At 42.2% G+C, this 16,811-nt stretch overlaps 1 protein-coding gene and 1 long non-coding RNA gene across 2 annotated transcripts; both read left to right on the top strand.

Moving 5' to 3' along the window:
• Positions 1-3,595: 3,595 nt before the first annotated feature.
• On the top strand, positions 3,596-8,655 carry LOC113439004 (putative short-chain dehydrogenase/reductase family 42E member 2). Its single transcript, XM_087912738.1, has 7 exons — positions 3,596-3,844; positions 4,280-4,375; positions 5,663-5,723; positions 6,212-6,327; positions 6,964-7,043; positions 8,263-8,391; positions 8,586-8,655. The coding sequence occupies exons 1-7, from the start codon at positions 3,596-3,598 to the stop codon at positions 8,653-8,655; spliced, it is 801 nt and encodes a 266-aa protein (XP_087768864.1).
• A 6-nt stretch (positions 8,656-8,661) lies between these two features.
• LOC148124679 (uncharacterized) lies at positions 8,662-13,679 on the top strand. Its single transcript, XR_015739562.1, has 5 exons — positions 8,662-8,711; positions 8,833-8,898; positions 10,076-10,139; positions 11,449-11,522; positions 13,500-13,679. It is a non-coding gene; the product is annotated as an uncharacterized LOC148124679 (long non-coding RNA).
• Positions 13,680-16,811: the final 3,132 nt, after the last annotated feature.

Genomic DNA, 16,811 nt, shown 5'->3' with positions numbered 1-16,811 from the left:
GAGTTTTTTCCGGAGAAGACAGGAGATTTTCTCCGAATGGAGGTGTGGGATTTTTAGGAGGTGGAGGAGGCTGATCCGAATTTTGATCAAGAATTGGGTCAGGAATTAAGTCAGAGGGAGGATAAAGAATATTAATAGCATTCATAAGAGCTCTCCAGGCGTAAGGGATTTCAGGGGGGGCTCGCGGAGGCTCGTGGATGTATTTTCCTATTTCTTCCCAAATAGATTGTCTTAGAGTGCCACCTTCTGGATAAGCGGGGCAATTTTTTTCAAGGAACACAAGGAATTTAATGATGGCTTTTTTTGATATAGGATAGATAATTGTGCCGCTAAGTTTCTGCGATTTGTTCGCCTTCCTGACTAAAAAGTGAAGCTCTTCCACATGCTTGGACAGAGCCTTCGAAATTGGGGAGCCCATACCTGCGACGCGCTAGCTGATTCTTCCAGTGTGCAAGATGAGAGTCAGGGCAGCGCACTCCTTCCTGAAGTCACGCTGTGAGCTTTTCCACGTTGTAAGGATGCAGCCAGAGACAGCTTTGCTATGGGAGGATATCTTCTCTGCCAAAGATTCCTGGGGAGGGACCCGTAACACGAACGGCGTCCCTGAGCTGCAGCTGGCTCGTCCTGCTGGATCATGTCGGGGTCACCAGTTGTGGCTTTTCACTGCCTGCTTCCTGGCGACGACAGGGTCTGAACTCAGAGCCCTGGGCCTCTCATGGTAAATAAATAAACACACGGCACCAGTGTTTACTTGGGATGAAAGACCCTTTAATAATGGTGGGTACTCCTTTTATAGGCTACATGCATACGTCATAGCAGGACAAAGAAGCTTTCTACATAATTATGCTAATGCACACCTATGCCATAGCTGGTATCTTATGCCCCTACTTCTTAGCTCCTCCCAGTTACTCTTAACTTTCGTTTCTCCCATATTACTCTCATTTCTCCGTTTCTCCAGCTAGTACTTTTCCACACAGCACCTTATCACATGGCTACATTCCATTGTCCATCCATCACTCTTACAAGGTCGAGCATTGCCACGTTTATCGTAACAGTCAGTACCAGTACATTGCAACAATGGTAGCCCAATGTTCCTTACTTGTTTCAGCACTTTAGTTCTTCTGCATTGCCCATAATTATTCTTATCCAGGACATCAGTTTACCAAGGTGGTGTATGTAATTATAATGCCATAAAACATTCAAGATGGGTGATGAAACACTTGCTACTATTTTGGCTCTGGAGTGTGGTCATGAACAGCAATAGTATCAATCCAACATAGCTTGCTTACCCTTAAAGGGTGCTGCTATAAAAGGTAAGAGTTTTCCCCAGAGTTTCTCTCTCAAGTCCTTGGTGATTTTGAAAAATCAGTTCCAGGAATCCACAACGAAGGAAACACTACTGGATTGTTGAAGGCACCACCTATAAGGTAACGATTATGGTTTAGGATTAAGCTATTCTTACATATTTTTTAATGCATGGCACTGGGAATGCAGACAAGTCCTGAAACTGGGGGTGGTGGGGAGGCAAGATCATAAAGTTTTGAGACTTTTTTCTTAATTAAGTCACAAAACCAAAATTAAGCAGATGGTTTATACCCCAAGCCTTAAAATGTCAAGGTTATTTCTCTTTTTACCAGCTACAAAACTCTTAGTAACCCATTCTAAAGATTTGGTAGACAGAACAAGAATTCCACATTTTTTTAAAAGTACCAAATGGGAGGGTTTTTGTTTTTTTTTGCTTCTGGACCTGCATTTGTTCTCAAATTGTTCTGAGGACACAAATCTTAATATAATATGCATTTCTAATTGATACGCTGCTTCTCCTGCATCCCAAATTCCTAGTTCAGTTCCTACTTATTCTTCTAGAAGATGCACAGAAAAACTCTCCTTAATTATTACTTTTTAAATAAAGTTTTTTTTATTTTTAAACACAAACATACACATAAAAAAACATAATTTACTTAATTTATTTTACAACGAATCATAAAAACATACCAAATCTATCGTAATAAAATTTTATAAAAATAGTATCAAAGAAAAAGGGGGGAAAAAAAGAAATATATATTCATTATATCCTAAGTTTCTAAATATTCTATTATTATATTTTATTATCTAACCATTGATAAAAAAGGTCCCAAACTTCATAAAATTGTTTATCTTCTTGTTCTCTATAGTTATAGTTATCTCGTTAAAGTATGAATTAACAAAACTATAGTCAGATGATTATTCAGTAATGATATTAGGTTATATAATTGTTGATTGATAATATGAGTTATTATGTAATATAACTATAATGGCGATTAGGAAATGGATGCACAAAAAAAGTGGTAAACCAACCGATACACTGTTTGTAAATCTATGAAGAAGGATGATGCTTTTATGTTTTATGTTTTGTGTGTTTTTGTTTGTTGTTAAAATCAATAAAACTTTTTTTTAAAAAAAACGTAAAAAACATAAAATCCTCTTCCATTTTTTATACATCTAGTGTGTCAGTTGGTTACGTATCTTTTGTGCTATACTTTTGTAGTCATTTACTCACAATTTATATCAGTCTTCACATTGTCAAACTAACGTATGTTTATATATTTATCAGTTATTAATCATCCATGACTAAACTATTTATTCCATCCTTTTATATAAGATGTTCCAAGTTTTATCTTAAAATTTATGTTATACTTTCAACCGGTGGTTATATATATCTATATTATGTTTTATATCAATCTATTAGATTTCTATCACAAAATTATCTAGTCTATTATATTACCGTGCCTTTTTATCCAACTATTGATAAAACAAATCCCATATCATATAAAATTGCTTATCTTGTTGCTCTCTAATTTCAAGTGTCAGTTTACTCATTTCAGCACAGTCCATAATTTTTTTGATAACTTCCTCCTGCATAGGTATTTTGTCATTTTTCCAGTTCTTCGCAAATACAATTCTAGCCGCTGTTAAAACATTTACAAGTACTCTCCTTAATTTATTTGCATAGTTCCATTCTCAGACTAAAGTAATAGTGTTTTAAGATAAAACAGACCCCCTTCAGGTTTTCTGATGCTGTCATTATGTCCATCCACCCTGCTGTTGACTGAGCTCTTCTTCTCATTCATTCGCAGCGCCAAAGGCCTTTTAAAATAGCTGCATCTTCTCATAATAGATTCCACATTGCATAATTTCAGCTTGAAAACTACAAGAATCTATTCACATAGTTACAAGGAAGCCAATTAAAGTTACGGGAATTTTACTTTTATTTAGATTGTTCAGTAAGAGTTGTTATAGAATGCTAAGGTGCCAATTGATGGAAGCCTACTCTGTTTATAGATCGATTAAATTCTTATCCTGCCTTAATGACTTCATCTTAAGAAAAAGATAAAAAAAAATATATCAAATACCACCCTGAAGCGCTTGCCAAATAAAAACCTAAATATTGCAAAGCGCCTCACGAGGTTGGGGTAACCATTGTTTTTTGTTTCCTTGATTTTACGCAGGAAGGCTTTGGAGATCCATCCACAACCTGTTTGTAAAGGCACGTAATCTGGTGCTCTGGTTTAAAAAGGCCCCCGACCTTAACGAACCAAACAGAAGTTTTCCAGCCATGTTTCGTCAGCGTGAGGATGTCCTCCAAAGAAAATCCAGCGAAAAAGTGATCCACCGAGGCGAGGCATTTGACTGGAGAATCCCCAGGCAGATGGGATCCTTAGGTCCAAAGGCAATGATCACTGGTGGTACGGGATATAGTGGATTCCACCTGAGCCGTGTTCTCCTCCAGGAAGGGATTGGTGTGGTTCTGCTTGATATATGTGAACCTAAATGGGAGCTCCCCAAGGGAGCAGTCTTCTTCCAGGTAGGATCAGTTTGACTGTTGGTGTCAGTCCTGCCGCAGTCTGATCCCTTAGGAAAGAAAGCCCCTCGACTCCATGGAAGTGAAGTGATCGCTTCTTTTTGCTAAAAAATGGTGGTTGCAGTAAAGTCAGTCTAGAGCTGAATTTCCCATGGGAAATAGATACAAAATGCTTCCACTCACCCCATGATCTCTCCATCTTCAGCCAATGAAGATTAGCCTAGGTGTTTTGAGAACTTTGAATAGTAATTGAACAAATTGGCCATAAGCCACCTGCAACCTTATTATTAATGCAATACTTCTTGGATGTAAAAAAAATTTGCAACACTATCGGGCTTAGCCAGAAAATGGTGATACAATCAACACGTTGCAAGGAGGTTCCTTGGTGTTTCTTGTTTTCACGTGCAATTCTTTCTTTCCCACACAAACATTTTCCAGGCTGATGTGTGTGATTATGAGAAAGTCTTCCAAGCTAGTGAGGGGATCGACACCATTTATCATCTGGCCAGCGTTGGCATGTTTGGAGGCGAGCAAGTAAGTGGATAAGACAGATTTATTTGTTACTTACAAATAAGTATAAATAATCTTGCAGGATCCATTCTGGGCCAGTCACTGGAACTAGAGGTTTTGTCTTCTGAGCTTTCAGATTCAGATTAATGGAAGGGATCTTGTAGGTCATCTAGTCCAGAGGTCACCAACCTTTTGGACCTCAAGGACCACCAAACTCATAATTTTAAATCCTGCGGACCAGAGACCCTGGGAAAATCCCCCCAAAAGTCTGCAGGAAAATTCCCCACTCTGTTTTCCTACCGATCTATCATTCATTATTTGAGATCGCAGGATACCGTCTCCAGCTCTGTTCTGAGAGAGAGAGAAAGAGAGAGAGAGAGAGAGAGAGAGAGAGAGAGAGAGAGAGACTGACTTTTGGCTTCATGCAAGGAAAGCAGCAGAAGCAGCAGAAGTCTTTCTTTCTCTCCTCCAAACTCTGCCAGAAACGAGTCTTTGTGAGACTTGTTGTGACGGCCCAGCCTCTTGAGGCAGGAGGCCTTGCAAGATTCATTTCTGGCGGAGTTTGGGGGAGAGAAAGAAAGACTTTTGCTGCTTTCCTTGCCTGCAGCCAAAAGCAGAAAAGAAAAAAGCAGAAAGAAGCAGCCTGGTGGCCAGGTGAAGCGCATGGGGCGAGTGGGGCAAGTCCCCCCACTCTACCCTTTCCCCCATCCCCTCACTACCTTGTGTTGTTTGCAATGCAAGCGACGCAAGCCTTGTGTTCCCAGGGGCCATGTGGGCGGAGCAGCCTTGTGTTCCCATGCAGCCTGGATTAATTGCTTTGGGGGTGACATTTCTCTGCGGACCACCCCAAAATTTTCACGGACCACCAGTGGTCCCCGGCCCACTGATTGGCAACCACTGGTCTAGTCCAACCCCCCACCCAAGCAGCAGACCCTTTCAGACTCATGCTGGAGGCCTTCTTCAGGGAACTTCTCTCTAGCAGTGTGTGTTGTTCTGTGTGTGGTATTTACAGTGCCTGGTGTATATGGTGTTTTAAATGTTGATTGGGTTGTGTTGATGGCTAGGTTTTAAGTCATTAGCTGTCATTTGCTTGTGCTGCCCACTCCTCGCCTTCTAATTACTTGATAGATTGGTAGTAAATCGGCACTCCTGTTGACCGACGAGGTGCCGGTTTCCCAGGCTTCAATCATTTCCACGCTGTTTTTGTCCCTGCTCGTCCAACAATCTTGGTAGCTGCAAAATTGAATGTGACCTAAATAAAACCTCATAATTCTTCTGATTTTTTTTTTCTTCTGTCCTATTGCTTCTAAGCTCAAAGAGATAAAAGAGATTGACTCCATCAACGTGGGAGGAACAAAGGTTATCATTGATGGTATGCCTCCGGTCATTTTTCTCATTTATGCCGATACAATGGAAGCATTCTCATTTCTGGAAAACTCAATAGCCTACTACAAGACTACAATCTGCAGGGAAGAACATAGTGAATGTTAATCCTGGTTTGTTGTTTCTTAGATTTTTAAAAGTATTTGTGGCTTGCCTTTCCTCCAAGAACTCATGAGAGGCCAATAACATAATATGGATATATTAGACTGGTGTATCTCAACCACAGCAACTTTAAGATGCATAAAGACTTCCATTCCCAGAATTTCCCAGCCAGTAGGGGGAATCTTAATGTATGGTGGCTGGGGAATTCTGGAAGTGGAAGTCCACATATCTTAAAGCATGCTAGCTAGTGAATTCTGGGGGTTGAAGTCCACCCATCTTAAAGCATGTGGCTGGGGAATTCTGGGAGCTGAAGTCCACAAATCTTCAAATTGCTAAAGTTGAAAAACACTGGTGTAATGTATTGTTTCTCTGCAGTTTGCAAATCAAGAAACATTTCCAAACTGATCTATAGCAGTTCAATGACTGTTATATTTGGAGGGGATCCAATTGAAGATGGAGATGAAACATTGCCGTACTATCCACTTGAAAAGGTATATTTGGGTGAGAACAAAGGTGGTATTCAGCAGGTTCTGACCAGTTCTGGAGAACCGGTAGTGGAAATTTTGAGTAGTTCAGAAAACCGACAAATACCACCTCTGACTGGACATTGGACAGTCTCCTTCCCCTGCCAAGCCCACCAAGCCACGTCCACAGAAACCGGTAGTAAAAAAAATTGAATCCCACTACTGGGTGAGAAACATAGTGAATGTAGGGGACTTTGCATGTTACCCACAATTTATCTGATTTCACCTTTAGACATTGACATCTCTCAAACTAAACAATAGAGAAATGGTTTGCCTTTGCTTCCACGCTCCCCCCAGAGATAGGTAGATTTCCTGGTCTAGTTTCACAGCCCTAGGATTTGCAATGCTTTGATTTCCCTAATGCAGCCAACTCTTATTCATCCTCGAAGCAGGATTCAATTGTCCTACAACGTTCACCCTTTTGCGAATTTTGCAATGCAATTCTCGAATTTCACGAATTAGACATCAGTTGGGGGATTCCATTGTCTTTATTTCTATTTGTATTTTATATTAAGATTAAAAAAACCTTTAATCGTAATCATAATCATAATCTAAATATAGACATAGACATAAATATAAATAAAGGTGTTGTCTCTCTCGTAGCAACCTGACAATTATTCTAAATCCAAAACAATTGCAGAGCAGATGATTCTAGCTGCCAATGGAACCCCACTGCAGGGTAGGTTTGGAGCAGTTTTCCTTCCTTCCTTCCTTCCTTCCTTCCTTCCTTCCTTCCTTCCTTCCTTCCTTCCTTCCTTCCTTCCTTTCTTTTCTTCCTTCCTTTAATTTCCTTTCCCCTTCCTTCCTTCCTTCCTTCCTTCCTTCCTTCCTTCCTTCTTTCCTTCCTTCCTTCCTTTTCCAGCCTGACTTTCAGTGACTTTGGGCAACTTACAAAAACATTATGAAAAGGGGACTGTCTGGCTGATAGTTCTCCCCAAACCAGAACAGAAAAGGACTGTACAGTTAGTCCTTGATTTAAAACTACAATTGAACTGATATTTTTGTTTCTAGTGGGACATTTGCTAAGTGGGTTTTGCAACCTGCCTCGCTTAGCTACAGGTCTTTTGGGGCTTGGTTGTGGTCATAAGTTGAGTAATACCTATACGGGAAGAGAATTTGCAATACTTTCCTACCCTCTTGTGAGATATCTACTGTACTTGGTTTATACAGGATGTCCTTGTTTAGCGACCACAATTAGGACCAGCCACTTGGTCGTTAAGTGAAGTGGCCACTAAGAGAATCAATGCGACGTGATGATCTGATTTCAGCTTCCCTTTTGCTCGACATAGCTAGGAAGCTTGCAAACGCAACGATTGGTCACCAGTGAATTTTCATGGCTGTCATAACTACGCACGGTTGCTAAACAAGGCAATGGCTAAACGAAGATGACCTGTACGATGATTCAAGTGGGATGGGGGAAAAGCCATGAAACCGAAGCTGTTTTTTGTGCTTGCTTAATGACTCTGTCAACTCATAAAATATTTCTCTGGTTTTTTAAGAGTTACCAGCAGAAAGGGAAGGGGAGAAGTATGCATTCCTTAAATGCTTTCATAGATAATTTCTAGGCGACTGAAGTTTCTGGCGTGCAAAATTACAACTGGAGAGCATGATTGATGACTCTGGGCTATGGATGTGTCTCATTGGAGAATATGAATTACGATACACCCAGGGTGGGGTGGAGGGAAAACCAGGGTCAAGGGTGACAATGACTGATGTGTCTCAGAGTCGGCTGCACCCAGGCAGTGCCGGCATGTTCACTCCTAATAAATCTTCTTTAAGCTCTGAAAAATCTGGCTAGAGGCTCATGATTTAAATGCGGGGGAATACTGGAGCTTTGACAAGCTCTTTTTTCCCCAGGGTTTTTCCCAGCAGAAATTGATTTCATTTTATTTTTGTAGACAGGGAGACGCTGCGAACGTGTGCCCTTCGCCCGCCAGGGATCTACGGTCCAGGAGACAACAAAAACATTTACCGTTTCATTGTAAGTGTTGCTTTTCTGAACTTTGAACGCGGTTTAAATTCGGACGCTTGGCAACTGACTCCTATTTATGATGGTCACAGTATCCCGGGTGTCTCCTCCTCCTCCTCCTCCTCCTCCTCCTCCTCCCATGCCTCCTCCTCCTCCCCGCACTCCTCCTCCTCCTCTTTCTTTCTTAATTGCATTTCATCCCACGTGAAATATTGGATGACTTTTTCCGGTTTCTTTTCCATAGAAAATTATCCAGGACTATTTACTGTACGTCACCTTGGATACCACGGGCACATGGACAAACTGGGTTCATATTTACAATTTAACTCAAGCCTACCTCCTAGCCCGAAGAGCTCTAACAGCAGAGAGAAATTTCATTGCCGTACGTAGTCCATTTCAGATCTCATGTTGGGTCCGTTTGGACCAAATTGGCAATGGCACCTGCCCTGGGGAACTTTTTACGTTTTCCTGTTCTCTTATTCCTTCTGTTTATTTTTTTCCAGAGTGGTCAAGCCTATTTTATAAATGATGGAGAAAAGATCAATTTTTTCAAATGGACGTCAGTTCTGGTAAGACCTTTTTCTTGCTTCAGGAAATCTTTGGAGAATAGGCCAAATCTTCAGGTTTATTCTATAACAGGGGTCTCCAACTTGGCAACCTTAAGACTTGTGGACTTCAACTCCCAGAATTCCCCAGCCAGCCATGCTTTCTTGACATTTCACCATTTAACAGGTTTACTCTGTGCCTCTTGTGCTATTAAGAGGCAGGTGGTTATTGATGCAACCAACTTTCCAGTGGAAGAGAGTATCTCTAGCTCAGGTTTGAGCTGTAGTGTCCACGGTATTCTCTGCGCTTGGTTGATTGTTCACAGATGTTGAAACTAGATTGAACCTGTGGCTGAATTTGCCCATCTGCTTTAAAATTAAGCAATCTGAGATGTCAGCATCTAATTCCACAAACATTAGGGAATTCCATTCAAACAAATCAGCCATCGACGGACACTTAGAGGGAAACCATGTATACACACTGTTCAAAAGAGACAATTAAAAAATGTAGAAGGAAACAAGAAACAGAACGTATCCCCTCCAGCTGTCAGATAAGCAGGGATTAACACCAGGGGAACAATCAGGCAGAAAACAATACCCTAATCAAGGAATTACCAAGGAAAAACCTACACACCCCACCAGTACTGGCAAGACAAGCTACTGTAAGTAAATAGTGGACAAACCCCACACTCACTCTAAGATGCATAACATCTGCAAGCAAGCACCCAAGCTCAGAGGACACTAAAGATTTCAAAACTAACATTGCTGACTTGAGAATCTCTAGCTCCCAATTGACACTGTAGGAAGAGAGCCGAGTTAGCCTGCAGTGGCAGAAAATTAGGGGTTTAGGCCCCGGGGTGGAGTTCAACTGGTGTAACAACTGGTTCGGTGAGTGTGCACCCATTTGAAAACCACCCATTTTGGGCTCATAAATGCAGTGTGGCCAACTAATCACCGGAACTACCAGTTCATCTGAACCGTTTCGAACCGGCTGAATCCCACCCATCTAGGCCCCCTATACACCTAATGAAGGGAGCTCACAGAAGCTTCGACCTTTTAGGAAAGTTTGTTATTTGGAAAAGTGGCTACCCGATTCTTCTAAGTAAGGAGGTAAATCTCATTTCGTATTCACCTTTAATTCATCATGGTGTGGAAAACTCCTTTTCTTTTTTGAGACGTATTTCTTTTCTGTCCCTTACAGTATGAAAAGCTGGGTCATCCGAAGCCGAGATTGGTTCTGCCTGGGTATTTTTTGAAAGTCACAGGTAATTAGAATATTTCATTTTGAAGCTTTAGCCTCCTTCGACCTATCATGTCTAGGAAATCTCCAGGGACGTCGAGATTCTTTGATTCATAAATCAATGAATCCAGGCAGCTCTCGACGTACGAACACACCTGAGCCCAAAATTTCTGCTGCTAGGAAGGACAGTTTCTTGCCACTGTTGTTAAGTGAGTCACTTGCAGTTGTTACGTTAGTAACCCAGTTGTTAAGTGAATCTGGATTCCCCTTTGACTTTGCTCATCAGAAAGTCGCAAAAGGGGATCGCGTGACTCCTGGGCACTGCAACAATCGTTGTAAATACGAATCAGTTGCCAAGGGGCCAAATTTTTATCATGTGACCACAAGGATGCCGAATGGTCGTCAGTGTGAAAAATGGTCATACGTCACTTTTTTTCAGTGCCGTTGTGACTTTGGTCACTAAATAAACTGTTGTTAAGTCAAGGATCACCTGTAGCCTATACACCTGTACAACTTACAAGAGTTCATTTAGTGGCCGTTCAAAGTTACAACACTTGAAAAAAGGGACTTTTTCCACACTTACAACCTTTGTAGCACTTCCCCCTCTTCTTGTGATCAATGTTCAGATGTCTGGCAACTGATTCATACTTACAACGGTTGCAGCATCCCAGGGGTCACATAAGTGAATTATGTGTCGTAGTAACCTATGTATGATTTGATTGCTTATAGTAACCTATGACTATCACTAAGCGTTGTATCTTATGATTCTTGATGAATGTATTTTATTTTTTTCTCATGTACACTGAGAGCATTTGCACCAAAGACAAATTCCTTGTGTGTCCAATCACATTTGGCCAATAAAGAATTCTATTCTATTCTATTCTATTCTATTCTATTCTATTCCATTCCATTCCATTCCATTCCATTCCACTCCACTCCATTCTACAAATATTTAGGGAAAAAATAGTCATATTATTCCATATGTACGTCATATTCTGTGCAACATGTATATTAGTCTGGTGTATGATCTTATTTCATGGTATACATACATTACACACTAACTGGCACCAGTGAAAATCATCATATTAATCTGTTTGTGGTGCTATATTGTGTTTAGGAGCCTGACAGACCATGGCTAGAAGATGTTTTTAAACCTGTTTGTCCAGCTGGCTATACTTCTGTGTCTTCGGCCTGATGGTAAAATGAAAAGAGACACTGGCCAGGGTGTGAATTGTCATACTGGGTTCATTTCCACGTGTTCTTAAATCTGGATTGATTCACAGATCCCTTGTATTTTTCTCCCCCTTAAGTGTTGAATCTTCTTTCTCCTACAGTTACCTTGTTGGAACACTTCTACTGGCTTCTTCACCCCATATTTCATTTCACACCATTCCTGACCAAAAGAGAGGTAAACAAACAACGCACAACTTTTCTGCTTATGCTTTGCTGTTGTTGCTGTTGTTGCTAGTTGCGAAGTTGTGTCCAACCCATCGTGACCCCATGGACAATGTTCCTCCAGGCCTTCCTGTCCTCTACCATCTTCTTGAGTCCATTGAAGCTCATGCCGACTGCTTCCATGACTTCATCCAGCCCCCTCCTTCTCTGCTGTCTCCTCCTCCTCCTCCTCCTCCTCCTCCTCCTCCTCCTCCTCCTCCTCCTCCTTCTCCTTCTTCTTCTTCTTCTTTTGCCCTCCATCGTTCCCAGCATTAGGGTCTTCTCCAGGGAGTCCTTCCTTCTCATGACATGGCCAAAGTCTTTGAGTTTCATCTTCAGGATCTGGCCTACTAAAGAGCAGCCAGGGTTGATCTCTAAGGACCGACCAGTTGGATGGCCTTGCAGTCCAAGGGACTTCTCCTCCAGCCCCAGAGTTCAAAGGCCTCCATTCTTTGGCGGTCCGCCTTCCTTATGGTCCAACTTTCACAGCCATACATTGCCACTGGGGAAACCAGTTGCTTACACTAGCAACCATAAAGAAGTAACTGGGATGTGAGCAGAGATCACTAACTCTCCTTTCTTTCTTCCAACTGGGGTACTTAACACAAGGGTGCAAACCTGTCTTTGAGAGGAAGCTTCTGAGTTTGGGATAATGACTGTTCAAAGGAGAGGATGCCACAGGGAATCTCTGACAAACAACAGTGAGGGAGTCTGCTTATTACGCCTGTATGTAATGGAGGTTGTAAAATGGGTCAGTCACGTGACTGTGATTGCAGAGGGGAGTCTCAACTGCCACAGCTTTGAATCCAAGTTGTAAGTCCCCTTTTTGGGGGGTTGGTTGTAAGCTGAGGACTAATTCTATTCTGTTCTGTTCTATTCTATTTTATTCTATTCTTTCTAATTCTAGTCTAGTCTAATTCTAATATTATTCTACTCTACTCTAATTATTATTCTATTCTTTCTAATTTTAATTCTAGTCTTGTCTAATTCTAGTATAATTATAATATTATTCTACTCTACTCTACTTTAATTCTTACTCTATTCTATTCTTTTTAATTCTAGTCTAGACTAATTCTACTCTAATTCTTATTCCATTCTACTCTACTCTATTAAGTCTAAGTCTAGCCTAGCCTACTCTATTCTAATTTTAATTTTATTCTACTTTAATTCTTATTCTATTTTATTCTATCCTATTCTATTCTAAGTCTAGTCTAGTTTATTCTCCTTCTGGAAAACAAGAGGTCCCATCAACCAACTTTAATGGACTGATGGCATGGTAATCCAGAATAATAGGAAGAAACTCTGGTTCAAGACAGCCCCAGTTTAAACCCTACATTACTGTCTGCATCTCACTGCAACTCATGAAGTCTGAAGCTTTTAATGAAATTAATTAGTTTGAAAAAAGGGCCTTCCTGATTTGGAGCTTTCCTCTTACAAGGTTGAAACCTTTGCAGCACCTTTGTTGTTGCTCAGAATAAGGACCAGAGGACGGTTTTGTGACACCACAGAACGTTTACAAATACAGTCCTAATCCAAAGCCCTAGGCTGTTCTACGTGTACCAACTGCCAACTAGCATCCAGGATAAGTATTTTCTTCATTCCCCATGGCAGAAGATTAGCCTTTCTTTTTTCTAAGGAATTAGGCCATCTTGACAAATCTTGCCTGAAGCTTCTTCTAGTTGCCTAGCCAGCTGACTGCACAAGTAGTCCATCCATTTAGTGACTGTTTGAACTTACAACGGCACTAAAAAAAGACCATTTTTCATACTTACAAGCATGGCGGCATCCCCATGGTCAAATGAGCAAAATCAGGATGGTTGGAATCCAACCCCTGGCTGAATACACAATTTGTGGCCTATCCTGGGATTCGTTTTTGTGAGGGTTGTCGCAGCCATGGATCCCAAAAACTCAGGAACCACGAACTGATGTCATTGTGTGTTCCCTTCCTTAGGTGGGACACGTCCTTGTTACCAACACTTTTCGGATAGACAAAGCAAGGAAGCAGCTGGGCTTTCATCCCAAGAAATATTCCTTGGCTGAAGTGGTGGACAATTATTTCTGAAGAAAATCTATGCGCGAAGACAAAGGAAGTCCCTCCCCCTAATATTCAGGCTTGGCCCAAAGGTGGGTTTCCCCCCCCTCTAAAAGACAACTGGACTCTCTTTGTTTTTCCTTGAAGACCTTTCGCTTCTCATCCGAGAAGCTTCTTCCAATTTCGAGTGAATGGTGGGAGGATTTCTATTCCTTGCAGTCATCTGGTCGTTAGCACTCTCTCTGAGAGTCACTGAGGCCACCTGGAGGTTTACCTTCATATTTTTCATCTTTATATTGTTTCTTTTTATGTTAGGGGTTTTTATTTCTCATTGAGCAGTTTTCAGAAACCTTTTTTGCCTATAGGGAACACAGGTAGTCCTCGACTTACGACCACAACCAAGCCCAAACTTCCTGTCGCTAAGCAAGACAATTGTTAAGTGAGCTTTACTCCATTTTACCCCCTTTTGTTGCCACAGTTGTTAATCAAATTGCTGCCGTTGTTAACGGAATCACCTGGTTGTTAAATGAACCTGGCTGGGAAGGTTGCAGGTGATGACCCTGGGATGCTACAACTATCACAAACATGCCAGTTGCCAAGAGTGTTGATCTCTTTTGAGGACGCTGCAACCATGTTAAGTTTGCAAACTGCTTATAAGTCACTCTATCTTCAAACAGTCATTAAATGAATGGTTGTAAGTCAAAGGACTACCTGTAAATGGCTTGGTTCAGAAAACGAAGAAAACCACCAAGCTCAGCTTGCTGGTCATGTGACTGGGTGGGCGTGGCCAACTCAACGTCACCCACATCAAGGGGCGCTTCTCCTCGCCTGGCCTCTCATGACCGTGGGGAATGCTGCAACGGTCGTAAGTGTGAAAAATGGCCATAAGTCACTTGTTTCAGTGCCATTGTAACTTTGAATGGTCACCAGTTTTAGACCAAAACTCAAAAAGGGTATGTAAACTCACGCTTGAATGTAATCTTTCTAGCTAGCCACGAAGCCTTGCCGAATGTCACTCATCTTGGTTCCTTGTCATTAAAAACTTCTTTCTGGTTTCTTTCTTCGTTATTGAATTATTTCTCCAAAGTGCTAACTCCAACGGGCGAGCATTTCCTCCCAACAGCGGTGTAAAAAGCTTAAAACAACCCTTCCCCTTTACGAAAGCAAAGGAAAAAAAGAACCTCCTTCGGAGACAGGAAGTCTAGGCATACTGCCAAGAATGTAAGAAGGGTAGAAAAAAACACGAAAGGACTTTTCTTTCCCGCAGTTGGTTCTTCGAACTGCTTAGAAAGTTCCAGAGAATAGTTGAGGACCAGTAAAATCCACCCCTGCTTCGTTGGTAATTATTTATTAGTCTGGCTTGGAAGTTGAGTCTTGCCTTTGAGCTAAGACCCAATGTTATTTATTGTGTGTCCGGCAGTGATCCCCCAAACTTTCTGGATTGGCAGCCCGGCTGGGGATGGGAAGAGGGGATAATTCCTTGTGAATGGTAGGGGGCCCATGCAAACGAATGCAGCTCCTATCAGGATTCCGGCAGCTTCCCCCATTTAAATCATGAGTCTCTAGCCAACTTCCAAAGGTTAAAGATGATTTATTAGGAGTAAACATGTCGGCACTTCCTGGGTGTAGCCAACTCTGCGACTCATCATTCATTGTCACCCTTGACCCTGGTTTTCCCCCCATCCCTCTGTGTGTATCGTAATTCATATTCTCCAATGGGACACATCCATAGCCAAGAGTCATCTGTCATACTCTCCAGTTAGAATTTTGAGCGGCAGAAAGTTCAATCACCTGGAAACTATCTTGGAAAACATTTATGGGATGCAGTTTTGCAAGCAGCTGCACTGCTCCCCTCTCCCTTTCTGTTGGCAACTCTAAAAGGATCAGAGAAATATTTTATGAATTGACATTTTGTGTGAACACAAAATGGCTGCCGCTCGGGTGAGGGGAGCTTCCCACGCAAGGGCAAATGGCCGCCAACTCGCACGAGGGGAGCTTCGCACGTTCACACGGACTCGCCCGCCACCTGCACAGCCCTGTTCCAAACCCGGTAGTGGGCTGCTGCCCCAGGGGTTGAGGACCCCAGACATAGGGGAGGCTTGTTGGGATGCTGAATAATTCGACTGGGAGTTCAAAGGTCTGTGACCACCTTGGGGACAGCTTTGAAAATTCCTGCATCAAAAGGCCTCTGAGGATTAGCTCTCCTGGGCAGAAACGCCCTCAGTTTTTAACCACCACCATGAGATGTCACAGAATAAAAGAGCTGGAAAGGCCCATTGAGATCTTCTAGTCCAACCTCTTTCTCTTTCAATAAATGTAATGATTTCTAAGCTTAAAAATAAACCAGTACAAATGTGGTACAAAATCCTATGGTTTTGCTGATGGTTTTTTATTTATTTCTCTCTCTCTCCGTCTCTCTATTTCTTTCTCTCCCTTTCTCTCCCTCTTTCCTCTCTCCCCCTCTGTCTTTCTTTCCCTCCTTCTTTCCCTCTCTCCTCCCTCCCTCTTTCTCCCTTTCTCTTTCCCCCTCCCTCCCCTCTCTTTCTCTCTCCACTCCCTCTTTCTCTCTCCCTCTCCCTTTTTCTCTCCCTCTCTCCCTCCCTCTTTTTTCTCTCCCTCCCTCTCCCCCTTTCCCCCTCCCTCTCTTTCTCTCCCCCTCCCTCCCCTCTCTTTCTCTCCCCTCCCTTTCTCTGTCCCTCTCCCTCTTTCTCTCTCTCACTCTCCCCCTTTCTCCTTCCCTCCCTCTCTCTTCCCCCTCCCTCCATCCCTTTTCTCTCTCCCCATCTCCCTCCTTCCCATTCTGTCTTTCATGAGGGCAGCCCTCTCTCCTCCAAAATCATGGCAACAGATCGTGGATTGTTGCACGCCCATCACATCCCAACAGATCCCGGGTTTACCCAGGGATCCAGCCGGAATGATACAAACCACGCTTCTCAACCTCAGGAATTTGGAAGTCGTGTAGACTTCATCTCTCAGAATTTCCTAACCAGCCACAGTCCATCCGTCTTCACATTCTGGAGGCTGAAAAACACTGGTTTATACTGCAGTATGACATATGTGTGGTTGTGTGTGCATGTGTGTATGTGTTGGAAGACAGAATTGGAGAACTAATTGGAGGACAGAGAATCGGGGACTTGCCTCTGGAAGGTTCCCTGCCCAGCCTTCAAAATTGGACCATTAAATTTGCTCAAGGTTGCTCAAGTGGATTAGTAACTTGGATTACGGTTTATA

This window comes from Pseudonaja textilis, chromosome 14 (assembly GCF_049901715.1).
Source record: "Pseudonaja textilis isolate UNSWEBS1 chromosome 14, rPseTex1.2, whole genome shotgun sequence".
Classification (NCBI taxonomy): Eukaryota; Metazoa; Chordata; class Lepidosauria; order Squamata; family Elapidae; genus Pseudonaja; species Pseudonaja textilis.
Note: the sequence above shows the minus strand (reverse complement) of the source record. Positions and strands in the feature narration are given on the sequence as shown.